The following is a 20,693-nucleotide window of genomic DNA, read 5'->3' as shown; positions in this document are numbered from 1 at the left end:
GGGAGGATGGGTGCGCGGAGCCGAGCGGCGCTGGAGGTCAGCCGCAGCCTAGGAGCTGCTAATCCCCGCGCGTCTGGGGCCAGCTGCCTGCAGCGGCCTGGACTGGCGGGCGCTCCAATAATGTGGGAAGAAGCGGGACCTCATACAGTCATTTCTGAAGGGAAGGAGAGCAAGCCTCTGAATGCGGGCAGATGGGAGCGGCTACTGCCGAAAGCAGAGCAAAAAAGACAGGCAGGTGGAGTCTGGGCCGCCAGTGCGCAGGAGCCGGGTCTCCCGAGATGCCCTCGTGGAAGCTCGGACTGCAGCACATCCTGCCACCCGCCCCTTGAGCCATTAAGCACAGATACAGGAAGCACGTCTTGTCACAAGAGGGTGAGAATCTGGAGGAGGAGGTGAGGTAGCACAGAGGATCACTAAGGACCGGAGGGGGACAGAGGCGGGCCAGCTATTCCCGCCCCGCTTCCCACTGAGCCCTGCGCTTTGGAGGGGAGTCCGGGAAGGCTCCTGTCCCTGCGCCCCGGCCGCGGACAGGCCCTGGGGCCTGAGGATGGGAGGACTACTGCTGGGAGATGGCGGCAGGGAGGCCTGACTCTGAGAAGGAAGAGCGTGGAGCTGGAGACATCATTTAGGAACAGAGCCCCCGCATCCCGCCAACCCTGACCATCCACTTTGAGGCCATTCACACAAGGCAAGAGGTTGAGCGCTCAGGCGCTGGATTCAAAGCCCAGCTCTGCCACTTGCTAACTGTGACCTGAGGCAAGTTAGGTAACACCTCTGGGATTCAGTGTCTTATTTGTAAAACGAAGGCAATAATATTATCGCCCATCCTCTAGGGTATTGAGGGAGGCGAGAAAGAGAGAGAGATTCAGCATGATAACGCTTATGAAGTCTAGCTCCTGGGAAAATTTAAGTGCTCGATAAATCTTAGTTATTCTTAGAACATTAATTAATGTGTCATTTGTGGGCAGAGCCCTAGGCCAGGTGCTGAGTTTTAATAGCCGCAGAGGCTCCTAGATTCCATCTCCTTCCACCATTTCCAACCCCTCCCCATCTCTTCTTCCTGCCCGCACCAGTGCCGGATCTAAAATTCTCTCTTGCCTTGGAGCGTCTCCAGCTGTTTGCTCATTTTCCACTAGCTCGCTGTGGGCCCCCCGCACACATTCCCTTGGGGCACACCTTCACTTGGAGGGTGAAACACACACACACACACCCCAACCCTCCTCTCTTCCAAATCCCTGTGGAACCGTGGGGTAGCTGGACAGATGGGGGGGCAGTCTTAAGCTGCCAACAGACACCCAGAGAAGATTGAGAAAGGATACCGAGCCCCTCTTGTGATGCCTTCGGGGTGCTCAAGGCGGCCAGCAAAGAGCAAACGCATAAGGTTGGTTTTTTTCATCAAGCATCTGCAGTTGCTGGATGTAACCCTAGCCTCCTTCCTCTGTGAAATGTGTGAATGCCCTCTCGTCAAGCACTCCGCGTATCGATTCTCTCACATTTCACTGACTTGATCCCTCTTGCCCCCATTAACCCCGCGTCATGGGCACTTGCCCTTTCCAATTCAGCTCAACCCCACTGATGACCAAGTGCTATCATGGTTAACCAGCCATCCCGTGCTCCCCATCTCTGCTCAGAATATGCCACCCTGTAGAAGAAAACGTGGGGTGTACAAAGGAAGCCAAAGATTATTTCTTTGAACCTTCGCCTGTTTTGCCAAAGCATAAACATGATGCTGCAGAATATGTCCAAATGTTCCCAAAATAGACCCAGTGCTGAGGCTGTGTTCATGCCTGGACATTCCCAGAACTGGTCTCGCTCTCCAGCTTCAAGTCGCTATCTGCGCAGAAGGTGGTGAGGAATTCTCACTTGATGTGGTGCTGAATAGTCAATCCTTCGAGATTAGAAAAGCTTCTTGATTTAGGAGACATGTGTCATGGAAAGATCTCAGTCCCCTTTGAGGAATCTTCTTCCCTCAAGCCCCCACCCCCAGCCACTTCTCAGGCAGGTTATAGGCAAGGCAAGGATGTCCCCGCATTTGCTCAGCCTGGACCACTCTGGGCAACCGTAACTGTCCACATATTCCTTTCTTTTCTCCAAGTTGCACAAAGTAGATGTGCTTCTTTTTAGTTACTTATCTTCTGCTGCCTCACCCTCATCATCACCACCCGCCATCATGCCTTTAGGATATACATCTTTATTAAGTCGGATTATGAAAGTTAAACATGATTATTATAATCATGGAAAAATTACAACACCACAATCTAACCATGAGTACACATCAGACGAGCCTAAATTGAGGGACATGCTATAAAATGGTTGACCCCTCCTCCTCATAACTGTCAAGGTCATCAAAAACCAGGAGAGCCTGTGAAACTGTCAGAGCCCAGAGGAGTCAAAAAAAAAAAAAGAGATAAAGACGTAGATGTAGGCAATGGACTTGAGGACACGGGGGAAGGGGGGAAGGGTAAGCTGGGATGAAGTGAGAGAGTGGCATGGACATATCTACACTACCAAACGTAAAATAGCTAGCTAGTGGGAAGCAGCCACATAGCACAGGGAGATCAGCTCGGTGCTTTGTGTCCACCAAGAGGGGTGGGATAGGGAGGGTGGGAGGGAGACGCAAGAGGGAGGAGATATGGGGATATATATATATGTATAGCTGACTCACGTGGTATCCTGGATGGCATACTGGAACAGAAAAAGGGCATTAGGGGAAAACTAGTAAAATGTGAATAAAGTGGTGTGGGCGTTGGTTAATAATAATGTATCAGCATCGGTTCATTAGTTACCACAAATAGACCATAGTGATGTAAGGTGTCAGCAGTAGGGGAAACTGGGTGTGGAGGTATATGAAAATTCTGTTCTACCTTTGCAATTTTTCTGTAAATTTGTGAATATTCTAATGTTAATAGTTTATGTAAATATTTTCAATGTTACCAAAAGGGGTGGGTTGGAGATTGGGGTGGGCATGAGGAAACTTCCTGGGGTGATGATAGCATTCTCTGTCTTGACAGACATTTGGGTTACACAGGCATATTCGCTTGTCACACCTGTGGAATCATTTACTTAGATTTGTGCAATTCATTGCATATAAATTTTATCACCAAAGGAAAAACTGTAAATAAATATAAATCCAGTAAATAATATGCATGCTGAAGTATTTTGGGGATAATGTGCTGATGTCAGCAACTTATTTTAAACGTAAACTGAATTTAGAATATATGATGGATTGAAGGGATGGAGAGCGGGATAGGTAGTTGGAGAGATGCATGTGACAAGGCAAGTAAAGTAAAATGTATGGCGGAAACTAGGCATGAGAGAACAGGTGTTCACTACACAAGTCTTTCTAATTTTCTGTACATTTAAATTTTTTTCATGGTGCAGTGCTGGGAAAAATTGCAGACAGACATTAAGTAGGAAGTCATTATAACCCCCTCCCAGGAGTAACCACTGTTAAGTTTGTTGTGTATTCCTCCACATATTTTCCTACTATATACATATATTTTTAAAGGGGATACAGTTATACATATACTGTTCTACACTATTTTCATTTAATCATTTATCTTGGGTTACTTCCAAGGCATCCTTTTTAATATGGCTTCATTATACTCCATCATATGTTACATAATCAATTTTCTTTTGAAGGAAATTTTAGTTCTGTACAAGGGTTTTTGTCTGTTGGCTTGATTTTTAGTGTTACAAACTTCAAAGCAGTGGATATCATTACACATATATCTCTGTGTATTTGTGTGAGTCTATCCGTAGAATAAATTGGTAGAAATGGAATTCCCAGCTTAGAGATATTGTGCCAGCCTGCACTCCCACCAACACTAACTATGAATGATTTGTTTTAATTTTTGTAAATCTGATACGTAAAAGTACAAGAAATTGTTGTTTGTTTAAATCTTAATTTTTTTAATAGTGAGGCTCCGGACACGCAGGCTCAGCGGCCATGGCTCACGGGCCCAGCCGCTCCGCGGCATGTGGGATCTTCCCGGACTGGGGCATGAACCCGTGTCCCCTGCATCGGCAGGCGGACTCTCAACCACTACTGCGCCACCAGGGAAGCCCTGTTTATCACTCTTTGCAGTTCTTCTTCCATTAATTGCCTACTCATTCTTTTTGCCCATTTTTCTACTTTCTTTTTGATTTGTAAGAGCCCTTTGTGTAGTAAATCCATTGTAGTATGTGTTGCAAATGTTTTCTTTTTTTTAATTTTCCCACAATTTATCTTTCAAGGTGTTTATGATGGAACTGTTTTTCCCTTTCTTTGGTTTTACCAGTCTCCTTTCTTTCACATAACAACCCTTTGAGGTAGATAAGATAAAAGATAGAAAAAGGTCACGTTAGCTGTCGCGCGGTCACACAGATGATGATGAAACGCTGCACTTGGACCCAGGCCTCTTCAGTCCTAATCCAGGACCTTTTCCATGACCAAGAAAGAGCAGAAATAGTTACTTCCACTTGAGAGAAGGGCAAACTTCTTTCTCCATGCTTGTTGCTAAGCGCTGCTGGAGAAATACACAACTGGGCAGCCTTTTACATACCATCCAGTCATGACTACCAATCTCAGCTGGGTCCTTCCTGCTGCCACACAATCTTTTTGGTTCCCTAATTAACTTGTTCAAACCTCCTCCACAACGTTGCTGTCTGCGAGAGCACTTGTTCTCTGTATCTCTGTGAGGTGGGCACTGACGTTGGTTGACAGTCCCAGGAGATGAACTTCACAAGTGCCACTGTATGCCTTGAGCACTGGCAGAATTTTCCCTGGGGAAAGCGTGTCTCTGATAAACTCCTGTTGGTCCTGAACTTGGAGATCTCAAATAACCACAAGTCTGTCTTTAGGTCATTATGCACTGAAGTTTGAGGAGAAGATAACAGGAGAGACTTTTTTTAATAAAAGCAAATTTCAAAGAGTGACTTGAAGTTGATGCAGATTGTGGAAAATTTTCCGCAACTCATCGAACCTCTGGTCATCATCCCTCGCCTCCGCCTTCTCTGGTTTCATAGAGAGAATAGAAACTATCGGGTGGGAATGCTCAACTTCCTACCCCACCACTGCTAAATTGTCCAACTGGGTAGGTCCTCATTTAGTGCTCCCTCCCTCCTGTCACAAAGGGGAGAGGGGGTCCCACCCTTTGCCTTCCACTCCAGGTCCCGGCTCCAGCTATAACCCCCTTCATTCCTGTGTCTTCACCTTCTCCCTGTCTACTGACCCTCCTCAGAACATTGAAACATGCTCAAGCCTCTCCTTTCTTAGTAGAAGCAAACATGAAATCGATTTTCAACTCTAGGTCCTCCTCCAACTTGTTCCTTATAACCATACAGCTGTAAAAGCCAAGACAGACCCAGCCTCGGAGTGGAGGTGTCTGAGATGTTTGTGTGTGTGTTGCTACAAACCTGCTTTGAAGGTGAAGGACAAAATAATTGCTTCTGGTAGCAGAGGCAAGGCTGCTTTGGCGAGAAAAAAATGGGTTTTTAGCTGGGCAGAGAGGAGGCTGACTTGGGAGAATGGTCGGGCTTCTGATCCCCTTCTGGTCCACTGAGCTGGCTTTAAGCCCCTCTGGTGAGAGGAGTGGCCAGAAACCAGCAGAGTCTTTGTAAGTGACAGTGTGAGCACTGGAGCTCCGAGGCTGGGAGAACAATTGGGAATTGTTTATGAGACTCTAGGCATAAACAGGCCTACCTTTGGGCACCACTAACCTAGTGTGGAAGAGAATTGGAGAAGGATGGTTTGTCCAACCCATAACTCAGCTCTCCAGTGGCTCACAGAGGAGCGTGTAATACCAGGCAGTTCCCTAGGTGTGGACACACATACGCCCCTGATGGCCACCCTCAGCCACAATAGCCAATGTGGACAATGGGTTCTGGAGTAGAAGAAAAAGAGTAGGGTAGTGAGTACAGGTGACAGAACTGAGTATAGGCACATGGCAGGCATCTCTTTTGGGGATTCTCAGAAACAAGTGGAGGAGTTTCTGAGGGGGCCAACCTACTACTTGGAACAGCTGAGGGGTGGAGAAATATAAAAACTTGAGCATAACTCTAAATGTGACCCAGAGTCACAGGCTGGAGGTGCTGGGAAGCCTCTGAGTCACAGGACTACGCTCAGTCACTCAGAGAATCTCCAAATGCAGAACTGATATTACATCCAGAGTCGAGGGCTCTACCTCTCCAAGACGTCCTTTCTTCTTTCCCAAAAGGTGACCAGCACACGTTGAAGAGAGGGCCCAGCAGCCTGTAGATGGACCTTTCTGCTCCCCAAAGGAGAGGTAGACTGCACATTGTATTTGGATTAGGCCTGGGCTTGGAGGAAAAATGCTGCTTTTCTCTAGCTAGATGAGAGCAGGCTTGTTTCACCAAAGCCTGGGACTCCCTTCTGATCAGCTGACAGGGCTCAGTGGCAGGGTTCCCTGAATCTGCTATAGAAAACTCTTGCCTCTACATCCCCCCTTCCAGGCATCTTGCTTGAATCCCAGTTCTCTGCCAAAACAGAGTCCCACTTTAGGAAAGCTCTAGTCAGTGTCACCAGATATACACAAGCAGCAACTTCAGCCATGGGAAAGAGGTCTTTCCAACTGGAAACATCTCTGAGACTGACCTAGGTGAGAGGGCAGGAAGGGTTGTAATTGTGGGTGGTCACTCCAAAGACTCAAGGGAAAGGAGCAGAAGAACAATGACAAGGGAGGTAAAGAAACTGGGGTGGGGTTGAGAGGGAAAATGCCCAGAAGAAGCCTAACATCCCTTTCCATGTGAGTTGCTATTAGGTGGAAGCTTCTAGAAGCCAGGGCCTACATGTTGCTCAAAGATCACTGGGTCAGCACTTGCTCTCCATGTCTCTATGAGGTGGGCACTGATGTGAGTTGCCAGGTCCAAGAGATGAACTTCACAAGTGCCACTGTATGCCTTGAGCACTGGCAGAATTTTCCCTGGGGAAAGCGTGTCTCTGATAAACTCCTGTTGGTCCTGAACTTGGAGATCTCTAATAACCACAAGTCTGTCTTTGGGTCATTATGCACTCAAGTTTGAGGAGAAGATAACAGGAGAGGTTTTTTTTTTAATAAAAGCATGTTTCGAAGAATGACTTTAGGTTGATGCAGATTCTGGAAATTTTTCTACAGCATATAGAGATACAGACCTGAACAATAGATGCTTCTGACCTCTGAGATCTTGCAAGATCCTTAAGTGCATTCGGAATCCTGAAAGAAAATTTACTCAGTAATGTTTAGGAGAGTTTTGGCGTTACATGTATCCCATTGTATTGTCATGTTTTTAAAAACATTTGCATGGAGTTCATGGAGATTTTCAAAGGAAAAAAGGAGAGACAGTGGGGAGAATTTCCCATGTTGCAAGTGGGCAAATCTCCTTAAATACCTAATGCCAAGAAGCTTTAGGTTTTATTTGCTTCCTCAGATGCTTAGAGAAACCAGGACAGGAAACGGTCTGTGGTAAGTCACTTCCCCTTCAAAGCTCTGGTTCTCTACCTAGTCACTGTACAGAGAGGTAACGAGTTGAAAGGCCATCTGTCTTTAGCTTCTGTGGTTTGAGTTTAGCCTCTGTGACTTGACTTCAGTCTGAGGTGACCCCAAGAAGATGTTCCTATCGACAGCAATTGCTGACTCCAGTCTGGTCATCACTAATCTCAAAAACCTCGAGGAAGCTGGAGTCAGAAGTTTCCTGAATTCTCAAGATCACTGAACTAGATTCATTGACATTTATTGAGCGACAAATAACAATAGTTAATCATGTACTCACTCTATCAGTATGCATTTTACATGCATTGTCTCACTTTCTAACCCTATTATAACAGGTTGTTGTTATTATTATTATATTTATATATATATATATATATATATATATATATATATATATATATATATATATATATATAATTATCATTACTGTTATTATTATGAGGAAACTGAGGCTCCAAAAAGTTAAATCATTTACCCAAGGTCACCCAGCAAGTAAGTGGCAGAACAAGAAATCTGATCTGTCTGCATGATCCAAGATGCTGTGCTGATTTCTTCCAAAACTTTATCAATCAGTTATCATTCCCTTTCAGTTCATTTCCAACATTCCCAAAAGAATAGTCCATACCAGCTGCCTTCTGTTCCTACCACCATCTCACTCCTTAACCCTGTGCCTCTGGCTTTCCCTGTCCCCCACTAACTAGCCTAGCCATCTGGAAGGTGACCAGTGACAATCACCAGCAGATCAAATGACCCCTTCTCAGCCCTTCAGTTGCAACACATCTGCAGGATCAGACACTCCTTCCTTCTTGAAACTTTCTTCTCCTTTGACCTCTACAATTTCTCCATTTTCCTGTTACCTTCCTATGTCCTCTTCTCTGTCTTCTTCAGCAGATTCCTCTTATGCTTTTCTCTCCTCAGATGCAGATATTCCTTAAGGCTCTGCCCTCAGCCTTGCCTCTACCATCCTAGATTCAAGTATTATCCCTCTGCAGACGAAATGACCCCTGCGCAAGGCAGTACAGTATAATGGCTGTGAGCACTGACCCTAAATCAGTCTGCTTGAGTTCCAATCCCTTCTACCCCGTCACATGCTAGTAACTTTGGCAAATTACTCTGTACCTTGGTTTGCTTATCCGTAACATGAGGATTAACTGAGATCATGTATATAGAGTACTTGGACCAGTGTCTGACAAGTAGTGAGCCTCATGTGTTTGCTGTTGTAGAGTCTGGACCCCCAGGCCCTAACTTTCACCTGCACTCCAGATTCACTCCAACTGGCTGCTTCATATTTGCCCCTGCAGGTGTCTAAGAAATTCAACATGTTCATAATTGCCTTCATGTTTTCTTCATTTCTACCTGTGCAAGGTCTCACTTTTTATTCACTCACCTCTATTAGAGATCACCATTATCCTGATCAGCATGCCATCGAAACCTAACGAACTTGACCCATGCCTCTCACTCACCATCAATATTCCATCCATTACACAGCCCTGCCAGTTCTACCTTTTCGAATTCTCCAATCTGGGTGATGAAAATGTTTTGAAAGTGATAGTGTTGGTGGTTGCACACCATGTGAATGTACTAAACACCACTGAATTGTACATTTTAAAATGGTTCGAAGGGTGAATTTATGTTAAGTGTATTTTACCACAATTAAAAAAAAAAATCTGTCTACGGCTCTCCACTTCCATAGCCACCACCATAGTCCAGGCCACTGCCATCTCCTCTGGAATACTGCCATAGCCTCCTAACTGGTCCTTCATGCTTCTGCTTTAGCCTACCCTCAGAGGTACTGATCTGGTAGGTCTGAGGGTAAAGCCTGGAATTCTGCCCTATTAACAAGCACCCCACAGACAGCTGACTAAAGTTTGGGAATTACTACCTACAGGATGAAGTTCAAACTCCTTAGTCTGGCAATATCCTTCATGACACTAATGTGTCTCTCTTCCCCTTTAGTTTACTTTTTCCTATAGTTACTTTATATTTTGGCCAAAGATGATAATTGGCCATGAAGTGAGGACTAGGGTTAGGAGAACCCTCTGAACTTCAAGAGAGGGAGAGCAAGTGGGAGAGAGAGAGGGAGAGGAAAGAAGGAAAGAGAGGGCTCTGGAATTAGATCTTAGCTTCGCCATTTACTAGCTCTATGACCCAAAGTAAGTTACTTAACCTTTCTGATCCCCAGTCTTCTTATTCGATTTTTTTTTTTAATGGCACTACGCTGCAAGCTGGCTGTGAAGATTAAGTTAGATAACACATGCCAAGTGCAATGCTTTTGTACAATAAAATGCGTTTTTAAGCTTACAGGAAGAAAAGAAATGAGACATGTTAAAAACATAGTTTTTCAACAAAAATCAGAGTTGTTTTATCAGTACTTATCCTAGTGTATGGTCCATATCCAGAGCTAAATCCTTTTTTTTTTTTTAAAGGTGGGGCTGGGATCAAGCACACCGGCAGAGAGCTTAACCTTGGCAAGGTGAGGGAGCACGTCTCCTTGAGAGCCGGAAGCATCTGAGATGGCTATGTGGAGATGGCTCCAATGGAAGCTGAAGAAGCCCTTGTCAGTTGGCCTCAATCTTCTCAGTAATGAAGGAGGTGAAGTCATCTCCTGAGAATGAGGGGGAGGGCTGAGGCTGGGGGCTTGAGGAGAGGGCAGGAAGTTTGGAGCAGCTGCTGCAGGGAATGTGATAGGGAGCCAGCAAGCGAGGAATGAACGGATTGTTGAACAGCCAGAGGGGCCAGCTTAGGGTAGAGAGCATGCGCTGGCAGTGAACCCAATGAGCAGGGTTTCTCCAACAAGCCAAGAGTGGAAACACTCACCTTCCACTCAAGGGGTCACCCAGGGCTGCAGATTGGAAGGGCAAGAGGAGGATAAGTGTTATGGTGGTGAAGGATTCTACAGTGGGCACAAGAACAGTGGAAACATCCACTAACCTGGGCTAAAAAGGAAGGCTCAATCATTCGTTCAACAGATATTTAACCACCACATGCTGTATAAATATTATACAGGTGCCTGGGCATGGGAGATGTTGCAAAGAACCAGACACATAAAATCTCTGCCTTCAACATATATCTACATAAAGACTTGTAGACAAATGTTAATAGAGGCTTTGTCCAGCATTGTGAAAAACTGGAAAAAACCCAGATATCCTTCAACAGGTGAATGGATAAACAAACTGTGGTACATTTCTACAATTACTCAGTAATAAAGAGAAACAAACTCTCGATACATGCAACAACATGGGTGAATCTCAAAATCAGTACGCTGAGTAAAAGAAGTGCATACTGCAGGATTACATTTATATGGGATTTTAGAAAATACAAATTAATCAATAGCAACAAAAAGCAGATTATTGATGGTCTGGACCAGTAGGAAGAAGGCACAAAGAAAGGATCACATGGAAACTTTTGGTGGTAATGGGTATGTTCATTAATGTGATTTTGATGATGATTTCATAGGTGTATACATATGTCAAAATCAACAATGTTATGTGTTTTACATGTGTGCGCTTTTTAATGTTAATTATACCTCAAAAAGTTACAAAAATAAATTTTAAATGTTTTAATTGACCTAAAAAAGCCCTGCTTTCATGGAACTTACAGCCTACATGGGAAAGATGGACAATAAACTATGATATCTTTAGACAGTGCTTTGTGCTGTGAAGTTAAAATAAATAGGGTAATGGAATAGAGAAGAGCGTGGGGCAGAGAAAAAGGAGCAACTGCATATAGGATGGTCAAGGGAGGCCTCTGGGGAAGTGATGTTTGAGCTGAGACTGAATGATAAGGAGGAAACAGCCTTGAGAATGTGTGGAGGAAGAATATTCCAGGCAGGGGAAACAGAACATGCAAAGGCTCTGTGGCAGGAATGAGCTTGATGTATTCAAGGAACAACAAGAAGACTAGTGTAACTTGAGTTTACTGAGCAAGATGGAAGAGTATCAGAAGATGAGGTTTAGAGAGGTCAGCAAGCGTCAGATTTCATGGAGTCTTGTAGACCAGGGGTCTCCAACCCGGGGCCATGGACCGGTACCCCACCACATCTGTGGAAAAATTGTCTTCCACGAAACCAGTCCCTGGTGCCAAAAAGGTTGGAGACCATTGTTGTAGACCACGATAAGGAGTTGAGATTGTATTCTAATTGGATGGGTCATCCAATGGAGGGCCTTAAGGAGAGATGGAACATGATCTGCTTTATGCTTTAATATTGCTTTGGCTGTTGTGTAAAGAACTGACTGCAGGAGGACCAGTTAGAAAGTGTTATATTAGTCCAGGTAAGAAATGATGGGGGTGTAGACTAGGGTGGTAGAAGAGAATATCATGAGAATTGGTCATATTTAGAATCCTTTTTGGAAGTAGAGTTGAAAGGACTTGGCTCCTAAACTGAATGTGGAATAGTGAGGGAAAGAGCAGAATCAATATGACTCCTGTTTTGGCCTAACCATTTATAAAAACGGGTGGGGGGAGAGATTAATGCATTAATGCCTTCCAGCTAACGACCACAAGGAACAAACCTGCAGTTGAACAAGTTAGCTTTATTACTCATGGCACGAGTGAAGAATTCACAGCATGGTGAACCATGGGTATCTAAGTAAGAAGTGTAAGAAATATTAGAAAAGACTTATTATTGGGTTGGAGGTTATGTTAGGTGTTTTTAGGGTGGGTCCAAGGAATCAAGTGTTCACTCTAGGTTGGATGTGATTAGGCATTGAGGCTAATTCTGTGATTGGGTATCTTAATAAATCTTATCCAAAATGGAGGAAAGCTAAAGCAAGACTAAAGCTGTGATGGGTAGAGAAGTAGCGGTCACTCAAATTGACTGGGAGAAGAGGATGTTTGGTACTTTGTGAGTTTCACAGTAACCTTGTTTTTGTCTGTACTTAGATAACATTATTAAACATTCTTGTTTTGTCTCATTCCATCATAGTCACAGAAACGTGTCTTGTCTCGGCTGATGTGGGTGTTCTGTGAGATGATTACTGTCTGACAGGAGAGTAACATGGCTTACGTGTGAACAGCTTCTAACCAACAGTGAGGCCTAGATGCAAATGTCAGACCAGTTCCCAGATGGCAGGAAACTTTCTTTTTCAGGTAGAGGAGTAAATTTTGAGGGAAGGGACTCAAAAGCTCTGATTTGGGCATGTAAACTTTGAGACAGGTATAGATATCTAGGTAGAGTTGTTAAGTAGGCAGTCAGATATGAAACCCAGGAGCTCAGAGTAGTGGGTTTTAGGGATAAAAATATATATATCATTGTAAAGATGGTATTCGTATATGAAGATGATATTTTGAATGTTGGGACTAGTCGACATCACCAAGGGAGAGAGAATAGATGAAAAAAGAAAAGAAGTCCCAGAATAGAGCCCTGGGTAACTCAATATTGAGATGTTGAGGAGATGAGGAGAAACCAGCAAAGGAAAGACTAAAAAGAAGGAGGCAAACCAGGAGACTAAGGTGTTTTGGAAGTCAAGAAAAAAGTTTCAAGGAAGGAGTGATCGATTGCATTAAATGCTGCCAAGTGTCATAGAAAACGAGGGCTGAGAATTGAGCATTTGATTCAGCAGCATGCAGGTCATTGGTGACCGTGACAAAGCAGTTTCATTGGTGTGGTGTAGGTGACAACCCTGCTTGGGTTGGGGAAAGATTGGAAGCTACCATTACTGAACTTTTACCCTGAACCAGGCACTATGTTAAGTATTCAATCTTCACAACTCTGTGAGGTAGGTATTATTTCTTCCATCCATTTTACAGATGGAGAAAGGAAGCTTAGAGAAAGTCAAGTAATGTTCCTGACATTACATAGCTGATGAAAGGCAGACGATAGATGTGTACCTAAGCAGTCTGGATCCAGAGCCCATACCCTATGCACTACACTATCTTACTTTACTGGATGAAGGAGAAAGTCAAAAGATGGGGGCTTTTGAACTGACCAGCTCCCTGGACTTGCTAGAAGGAAGGCCCAATACTCTGAAGGTTAGTGTCAGTTACTTGGGGCTGGGATGGGGACTAACCCAGCTGATTCTAGAGCAGCCTCCTCCAAGCAGGGCTTGTCATTTGGCTGCCGCCTTGGCTTGGTACAGATGTATAGGGAGATGGCAGAAAAGTAATAGGAATTCCATCTTGACAGTTTTCAAGGGATCCATCCTAATATTTCTTTTCTCACTCACCTCAGCCATTCCTCTCCAGTGGCCTGTTTGTTAAGTTAGCCTCCCAGTGTAGAGAGACCTAACTGGGGAGCAGGCCAAGGGTTTCTCACCCTTCTGCCTGTCCTAGTTACCCCTATCCTCACCCCCATCCCACCCTCCACCCCAGGAGGCTCACCTGGAAATGCAGGTGCCCTCCTAGATGGCTAAAGTCTACAGTCTTCTGAACACCCCCAGAAGGAGTGGGGATAAAGAAAGAGCCAAAGTTCTGTTCTTGAGCTTACCACAATGATGTGACTGTCAGAGACGGCTTACCCAAATCAGATTTGAGAGTCCTAGGACAAGTCCCCATTGACATCTCTCTTTCATCCAGTGTCTGAAAGCCACCATTAAAGATACACTCCTTGGATCATCGCTGGGATGAATAGCAGATGAGATTAAATGAATAAGATCATTAGACCCTGGCAGTAGGGAAGAAACAGTTTTGGAGGACTGAGAATGTCAAGGGGAAGCTTGGAACAGGAAGGGGGAAAATGAGATAAATACCAATTCCATAGTTTTGCCAAGGGCTGGTCCCGACCACAGTGGCCCCCAGAACAGTGATCCCACAAGAAGAGGAGCAAAATTAATGTGCCCCCTTGTCTCCATTCTTTCTATTCCAGGTTCGCGGGAGCTGCAACCCCTACTAGATCATATCTAGATCCTAAAAAGAGCCAAGGGAAGGCCTCTTGTCCTTCCAGAGACCTGAAGTGTTTTCATGAATGGACATCTTGAGTCAGGTATGTGGGAATTCAGCGAATTCCTACTGAAATCCAGTCATCCATGGCCACCCTGGTCCTCCCCAGGGTTCTAAGAGCATCTGGCAGTAGGAGTAAGATGTGACTTGAGAAGTAGTGGGAAGTTCAGTACACCTCTCCCACAAGGACCTTCCTCCTCGTGCATAGACATCTCCAGATAGCTCTCCTTCCAGATTCCACTGAAATTCACAACTCAAGAGTCTTTCCTTGGGTTTCACCTTTACATCGCCCTGAGTGGTCTATTATAAAGTGTGAATACCCTAGAGGGGGAGTCATCTGAGCAATGATTAAGTCCTGCTGCTTCTATATAATTTAGCTGCTTGCATTTTTCTCTGACTTCAAGGGCACTGTGACAGAAACAATATGAATGTACTTAATGCTACTGAACTATATACTTTTAAAAAATGGCTAAGATGGTGAATTTTATGTTATATGTAGTTTATCACAATTTTTTAAAATAAATAAATCAATTCATTTTAAAAAAATGATTGGCTAGGTGGGACATCGTTAAGGATTTTTTTTAAACAACTTTACTGGAGTATAATTGCTTTACAATGGTGTGTTAGTTTCTGCTTTATAACAAAGTGAATCAGCTATACATATACATATATCTCCATATCTCCTCCCTCTTGCGTCTCCCTCCCACCCTCCCTATCCCACCCCTCCAGGCGGTCACAAAGCACCGAGCTGATCTCCCTGTGCTATGCGGCTGCTACCCACTAGCTATCTACCTTACGTTTGGTACTGTGTATATGTCCATGCCTCTCTCGCGCTTCGTCACAGCTTACCCTTCCCCCTCCCCATATCCTCAAGTCCATTCTCAAGTAGGTCTGTGTCTTTATTCCTGTTTTACCCCTAGGTTCTTCATGACTTTTTTTCCCTTAAATTCCATATACATGTGTTAGCATACGGTATTTGTCTTTCTCTTTCTGACTTACTTCACTCTGCATGACAGACTCTAGGTCCATCCACCTCACTACAGATAACTCAATTTCGTTTCTTTTTATGGCTGAGTAATATTCCATTGTATATATGGGCCACATCTTCTTTATATATTCATCTGTCGATGGACACTTAGGTTGCTTCCATGTCCTGGCTATTGTAAATAGAGCTGCAGTGAACATTGTGGTACATGACTCTTTTTGAATTATGGTTTTCTCAGGGTATATGCCCAGTAGTGGGATTGCTGGGTTGTATGGCAGTTCTATTTTTAGTTTTTTAAGGAACCTCCATACTGTTCTCCATAGTGGCTGTATCAATTTACATTCCCACCAGTGGTGCAAGAGGGTTCCCTTTTCTTTACATCCTCACCAAATCTTGTTATTTCATGTCTTTTTGATAATAACCATTCTACCAGGTGTGAGGTGATATCTCATTGTTATTTTGATTTGCACTTCTCTGATGAGACTGGCAGATATAGAGAACAAACTAGTGATTACCAGTGGGGAGAGGGAAGGGGCGAGGGGCAGTATAGGGGAGGGGAAAAAAGGGGCTTATTATGGGATTATATGAAATCATGTGTGTGAAACTTTTGAAAATTGTAAAGCACTATAGAATTGAAAGAATCTTTCGTTCAATTAAAAGAAACACATCTGATGAGGAACTGGTGGGGTCACCTGGTCTCATGCTCTGAGATCTAACAGAGAAAAAGAGTTGCCTTAGTCACATTGTTTGTCTTCCAGGATAGGCAGTATTGTAGGTTAAGTAACAAAAGGGGCTGCGAAGTGACTTTCCAACCAACGTCTTCTCTCAAAGCCATTCTGATGGGTGGTTCAAGTTCACCTAGGCTTGGCTATTGACCGATCTAATCTATTCACCCTTGGGGGTCCTCGTCCATGCTCCTTCCCAGAACATTCTAGACTGCCCTTCCTCCTACCTCTCTCATGAAGCCCACAGCCTGTGATTCTTTCCCTTCATTCTCTTCTCTTATGCCATCCCTCAATCCCTGACCCGTGTCTTCAGGGTCTAGACATCAGTTCTGGTAGAGCCCTGAAAGTACAGTATGTATTGTCTTTTTTTTTTAAAGGGCACTTGCAAGCCTACAGGTAAAGGGGAGTAGAGTAGAATGGTGAGAAAGTTATGCACAGATTCCTAGTCATCCAAGATTCTGAGAATGGGGGGAAAGGCTCAGAAATCTGGGAGCTAGTGGCCAAGTCACTGCAATCCTCTTCTTTATAAAATAAGAGTAGACTATGCAGTAGAGAATTTTCTCTTCCCCACTTTCCCCGCACTGCCCAAGGGCACTCCCCCAAGGAAGGAAAAGGAAAGTACAAACGTAACACCTTATACTTCTATAGCTGCTGTACTTCTCCTTTCCCATATGTTATCTCACTAGATCCTCAGATTCCCACAGCTGTGGGGACAGGCCCAGAGAGGTTAAGCAGCTCACCCTGAGAAACAAAGCTTGTTAAGTGGCAAAGCCAAGGCTGGACCCCAGTTCTCCTGACTCTCGTCCTATGCTCTCTCCACGACACCACAGTGCACTTGCTTTAGCCATCAGGCAAGACTGTTTGGAAAGCAGCCCGCTCCCTTTTCTCTTTGTTAATACAAATCATGTGCAGATCTTTGGTTTCTAAAGGATATGGCAAATCGAAAAGGAGATGGTAGCTACAAACAAAGGAAAGACCCCATTTATATCCCTCTAGAAAGGTGACTCGACAGCACAGGAGTTTGTCTGTAGTGCGAGAAAAGCTTCTGTTTATTTTTGCACCGTCGATGAGCGCTTCCAGACATTGGAACTCAAAACATCTCCTAGCCCCACTTGGTTGAAAGCCTCAAGTTACAAGTAAGGAAGTGCGGGTCTTCTTCTTCCTTATTATTATGGAGCAAAGATCTGAACCTGAACTGAAACGGGACCTGCTTACACAGAAGAAATAGACTGGTGGGGGAGGGAGTTGAAAAAAATTCACTCTGATTGATTAGAATCACATTGAAGGAGAAGGCTAAAAATTTCCCAGTTTGTACTGTCAGCTTGCGCTATTCAGCAACACATTATTAAAACTGCAGGCTGGCCAGGCCTCTAGTTTTTCTTTCTTCTATCTCCTGCTCACCACAGTGTGATCACTTCAATGCTGTTGACACCCGCACTGGTTGGTAGAGAGTCGAGTGTCCAAACTTCTGGGAAACTTCATTATCTGGGACACAGTCGCAACCCTGAAAGTGTTCGGGGGAAGTTGGTTGGCAGTCAAGCAAATCGCTCTCCCCAGACCAGCTCACTTTTCTCACTGGGAAATCTCGGTGGCTACTCTCACGACATGTGCTTAATGAGGAACGTCATCATCATAAAAAGGTTAAAATGTGCTTAAAAGCAGGAATATTTTGGCAGTGGGATTTGTTTCCCACAGCTGGCACGTTCATGATTATTATGGGCATTATCCCAACTGCTCCCAGCTGCCTTTCTTTGGCAATATATATATTTTAGTGTCTATGAAAAATAGTACAGATGTTTACAAAATTTCAACACCTAAAGCAGTGAGAATGCTTCATTATCAAACGACCTCGTGTCCCCAGTTATGCCAGATCAATGAGGGACCTTGTTGTACCTGAAATACAAGGCTGAGGCCTGCCCTCCCCCATATGCCCCTGGCATGGCTAGATATCTGTGCCCTCCCTCCGCATCCCACTCAGGCCTCCCTGCCTGGCCCTGAGATGGCTCTCACAACATCACCTCTCTTCGTCTCGTTATCTTGGACCACTGCCCAATCCCTGGCCCCCACCTGCAAGGAAAGGGGTCGATCTTAGGGCTGGAACTACGACTGGAGAGGAGCCAATGGGGTAAGGCCAATATATCTTCAAGGAGTGTATCCTGGGAATGAAAGTAAGTTCATTTAGCTTATTAATAGCTCCAGTAAAATACTATATGGGCTACAAGGTCAAAACCAATGCCTTGAATGAGGCTTGTGTATTATCAGTGCATTTAAGTAACCCATAATATCTTTGTCCTGCTATTACTGAGAAACCAGTTGTCTTGAAGCAAGTTGGCTTAACGCTAAGAGGTGATTTTATGTGTGTTTGATGAGGCCCAAACAGCCACCATCAGGTATAAGCATTTAAGCCCTAAGCAGGCAAGTTTCTGATGACCTTCAAAGGAGAATAAATCAATAAGCATACACCTCTAAACTTACCCATCATTGATTAAGACAGCTTAGTTCAAGCATCTCCTCTCTGACTTAAGATTTACACTCTTTGGTGGCTTTTTCTCTTTTAATAAGTCGCTTCTTTGGGAGAGTGATGAAGGTGGCTTCTAAAAATGAACTTTGATAATAGCTAATAGTGATGGGTGTGAGAGGTTGTTTTAATTTAAAGTATATCCTGAAAAACTGCAAGAGGTAAGTGGGAAATCCTTATTTAGCATTGTGATATTTGAAAGTGCTTCAGAATTAAGGGAAAAGGAGCGGAGAAGTAAGAAAGTAGTTATAACTTGGAAACACTTGAAAAAACAACCCATTTAGCCATACATAAAACTTTTCTTCATGCACAGTGATATCTGTTGCATTGGAACTGGATATATAGATATAGGTATCAAAACAACCCAACTCCCCAATCTAAACATTATTTCCAAAAGCAAAAAGGGTTCCTTCTCTATATAGTACTGGGTCTCATGGCTGGGATCTTTGAGAAAAGAGTCTCAGGTTATTGTTTAAACGACCTTTATTACCTGCCTCTGACATTCCCCAGGTTACAGAGCAGGAGACGACCGAGCCTCATGTTCCATGGATGAAGCAGACAACTGCCATGACAACTGAATCAATATAGGAGGCATTGGGAAGTATTGGGGTGATACGCCCAGCAATGGTTACCCATGGCAAAAGATGGCAGAGCTACTCAAAATTAGGCAAGTTACCTTCAGGACGACAACTGGATGCAAGGAAACCATACAGTTGGGGGTAGTAGGTCTTCCCCACCCTCTGAGCCCCCCTCCACCTCCAGTCCCATTAAGTCCATTCTATGCCACAGACTGGTCCTAGTGTCCTGCTAGCTCCCTGCTGAAGGAGGAGGGAGGGAAAAGATGTCTGAGTTCTCTTCATTTTCTTTGTCTCTGTCCCTAAGGCAACAGGAAGCTGGAGCTGCCCCAGCCGGCCTGGCAGTGATGGCAAGCCCGTTGGCTCTGCAGAGTGAGCAGTCCCTGGCAGCCCCCGGAACAGCTGCCAGTTAGACGGCCCAGAGTTCGGATAGACTTCATGGCTTCAGTTCAGTGCCAAGTGTTGGATGTGTTGGATTCAGTTCGCAGAGGGCTGGAGCGTGCTGTCAGGGCCGTCTGAAGACAAGAGAGCAGAGGCAGTTTAGTGCAGTGGGTTGTGCGGGGTCGGGGGTGGGGGGTGGGGGGGGGAGAGGAGGGAGAGGCTGGCCCGGAGGGGGTAGGGTGGTGCTTCTTCCAGGGCCTTCCAGACAAGGTCTCCTGGCCTCTCAACGTTGTCCGGGCCTCAGGTGAGGAGAGCCCTGGAAGGGGAGGAGAGGAAAAGGCGGCAAGGCAGGCGGGTGCTGCGCCCAGGGATGAGCGAGCTGAGGAGGGCGCGGGCGAGCCAGCGAGCTGGGGCGGCGTCTCTAGACCCCCTCGGCGGCCCGGGCAAGGGCTGGGGCGGGCAGACCGGCGGGGCCGAGCTGGCGGCGGTCCTCGGCGGGCGATCCAGCGGCTGTCTCAGCGTCAGCGGCGGCCGGGGCACCTCCCGGGAGCCACTCGTGCTGGGCGCAAGCCTGGGACGGCTCGTCCTTGGCCTCGACGAGCTTGCGGGAGCGGGTGTAGGCCAGGATGAGGCCTCCGGCCAGGCAGGCGTAGAAGATCATGATGAGCAGGATGTAGAGATAGGCGTCGTTGCCCTTGGCGCTGGTCACCTCGCGGCCCACGAAGGGGTCGGGCATGACCCCCATGCCCATGCTCGGGCCGGGGCCGGCGCCCAGGCCGCTGGCGTTGCCCCGGTGGTGCAGCTCGAGCAGCAGGCGGCTCAGCAGGGTCCGCAGCCGCTGGCTCTCGCTGCAGTTCATAGCTGTCGGGGAGTGACACGGCGGCTCCAGATCGCTGCTGACCTTGCCCCCCGGGCCGGGACGAGGGGATGCGGGCGAGCGGCGGCGGCTGCACCCGGCTCCCGGGCGCGCGACGCAGTGGCTGGAAGACCCCGCCGCCCGGGCCTCCTTATCCCCTCACCCCGGCGCCTCCTCCCCTTCCCCACCACGCCCCCTCGGCCCGAGGCCGCCTCTTCCCAGGCTCCGGCTGTCTCGCCGCCCCGGGGAAAGGGGACAGCTGGTGGGGGGAGGAGAAGGGGACGAGGGAGGGGGCGAGGCCGGGAGAG

General features: G+C 45.9%; 1 protein-coding gene across 1 annotated transcript; it reads right to left on the bottom strand.

Annotated features, from left to right (window-relative positions):
* Positions 1-19,950: 19,950 nt before the first annotated feature.
* KCNE5 (potassium voltage-gated channel subfamily E regulatory subunit 5) lies at positions 19,951-20,388 on the bottom strand (the record flags this gene model as incomplete). Its single annotated transcript, XM_081222657.1, has 1 exon — positions 19,951-20,388. The coding sequence occupies one exon, from the start codon at positions 20,386-20,388 to the stop codon at positions 19,951-19,953; it is 438 nt and encodes a 145-aa protein (XP_081078783.1).
* Between the last annotated feature and the right edge of the window lie 305 nt (positions 20,389-20,693).

This window comes from Mesoplodon bidens (assembly GCF_964165515.1).
Source record: "Mesoplodon bidens genome assembly, chromosome: X".
Taxonomy (NCBI): domain Eukaryota; kingdom Metazoa; phylum Chordata; class Mammalia; order Artiodactyla; family Ziphiidae; genus Mesoplodon; species Mesoplodon bidens.
This window is presented reverse-complemented; position numbering and strand designations above follow the sequence as displayed.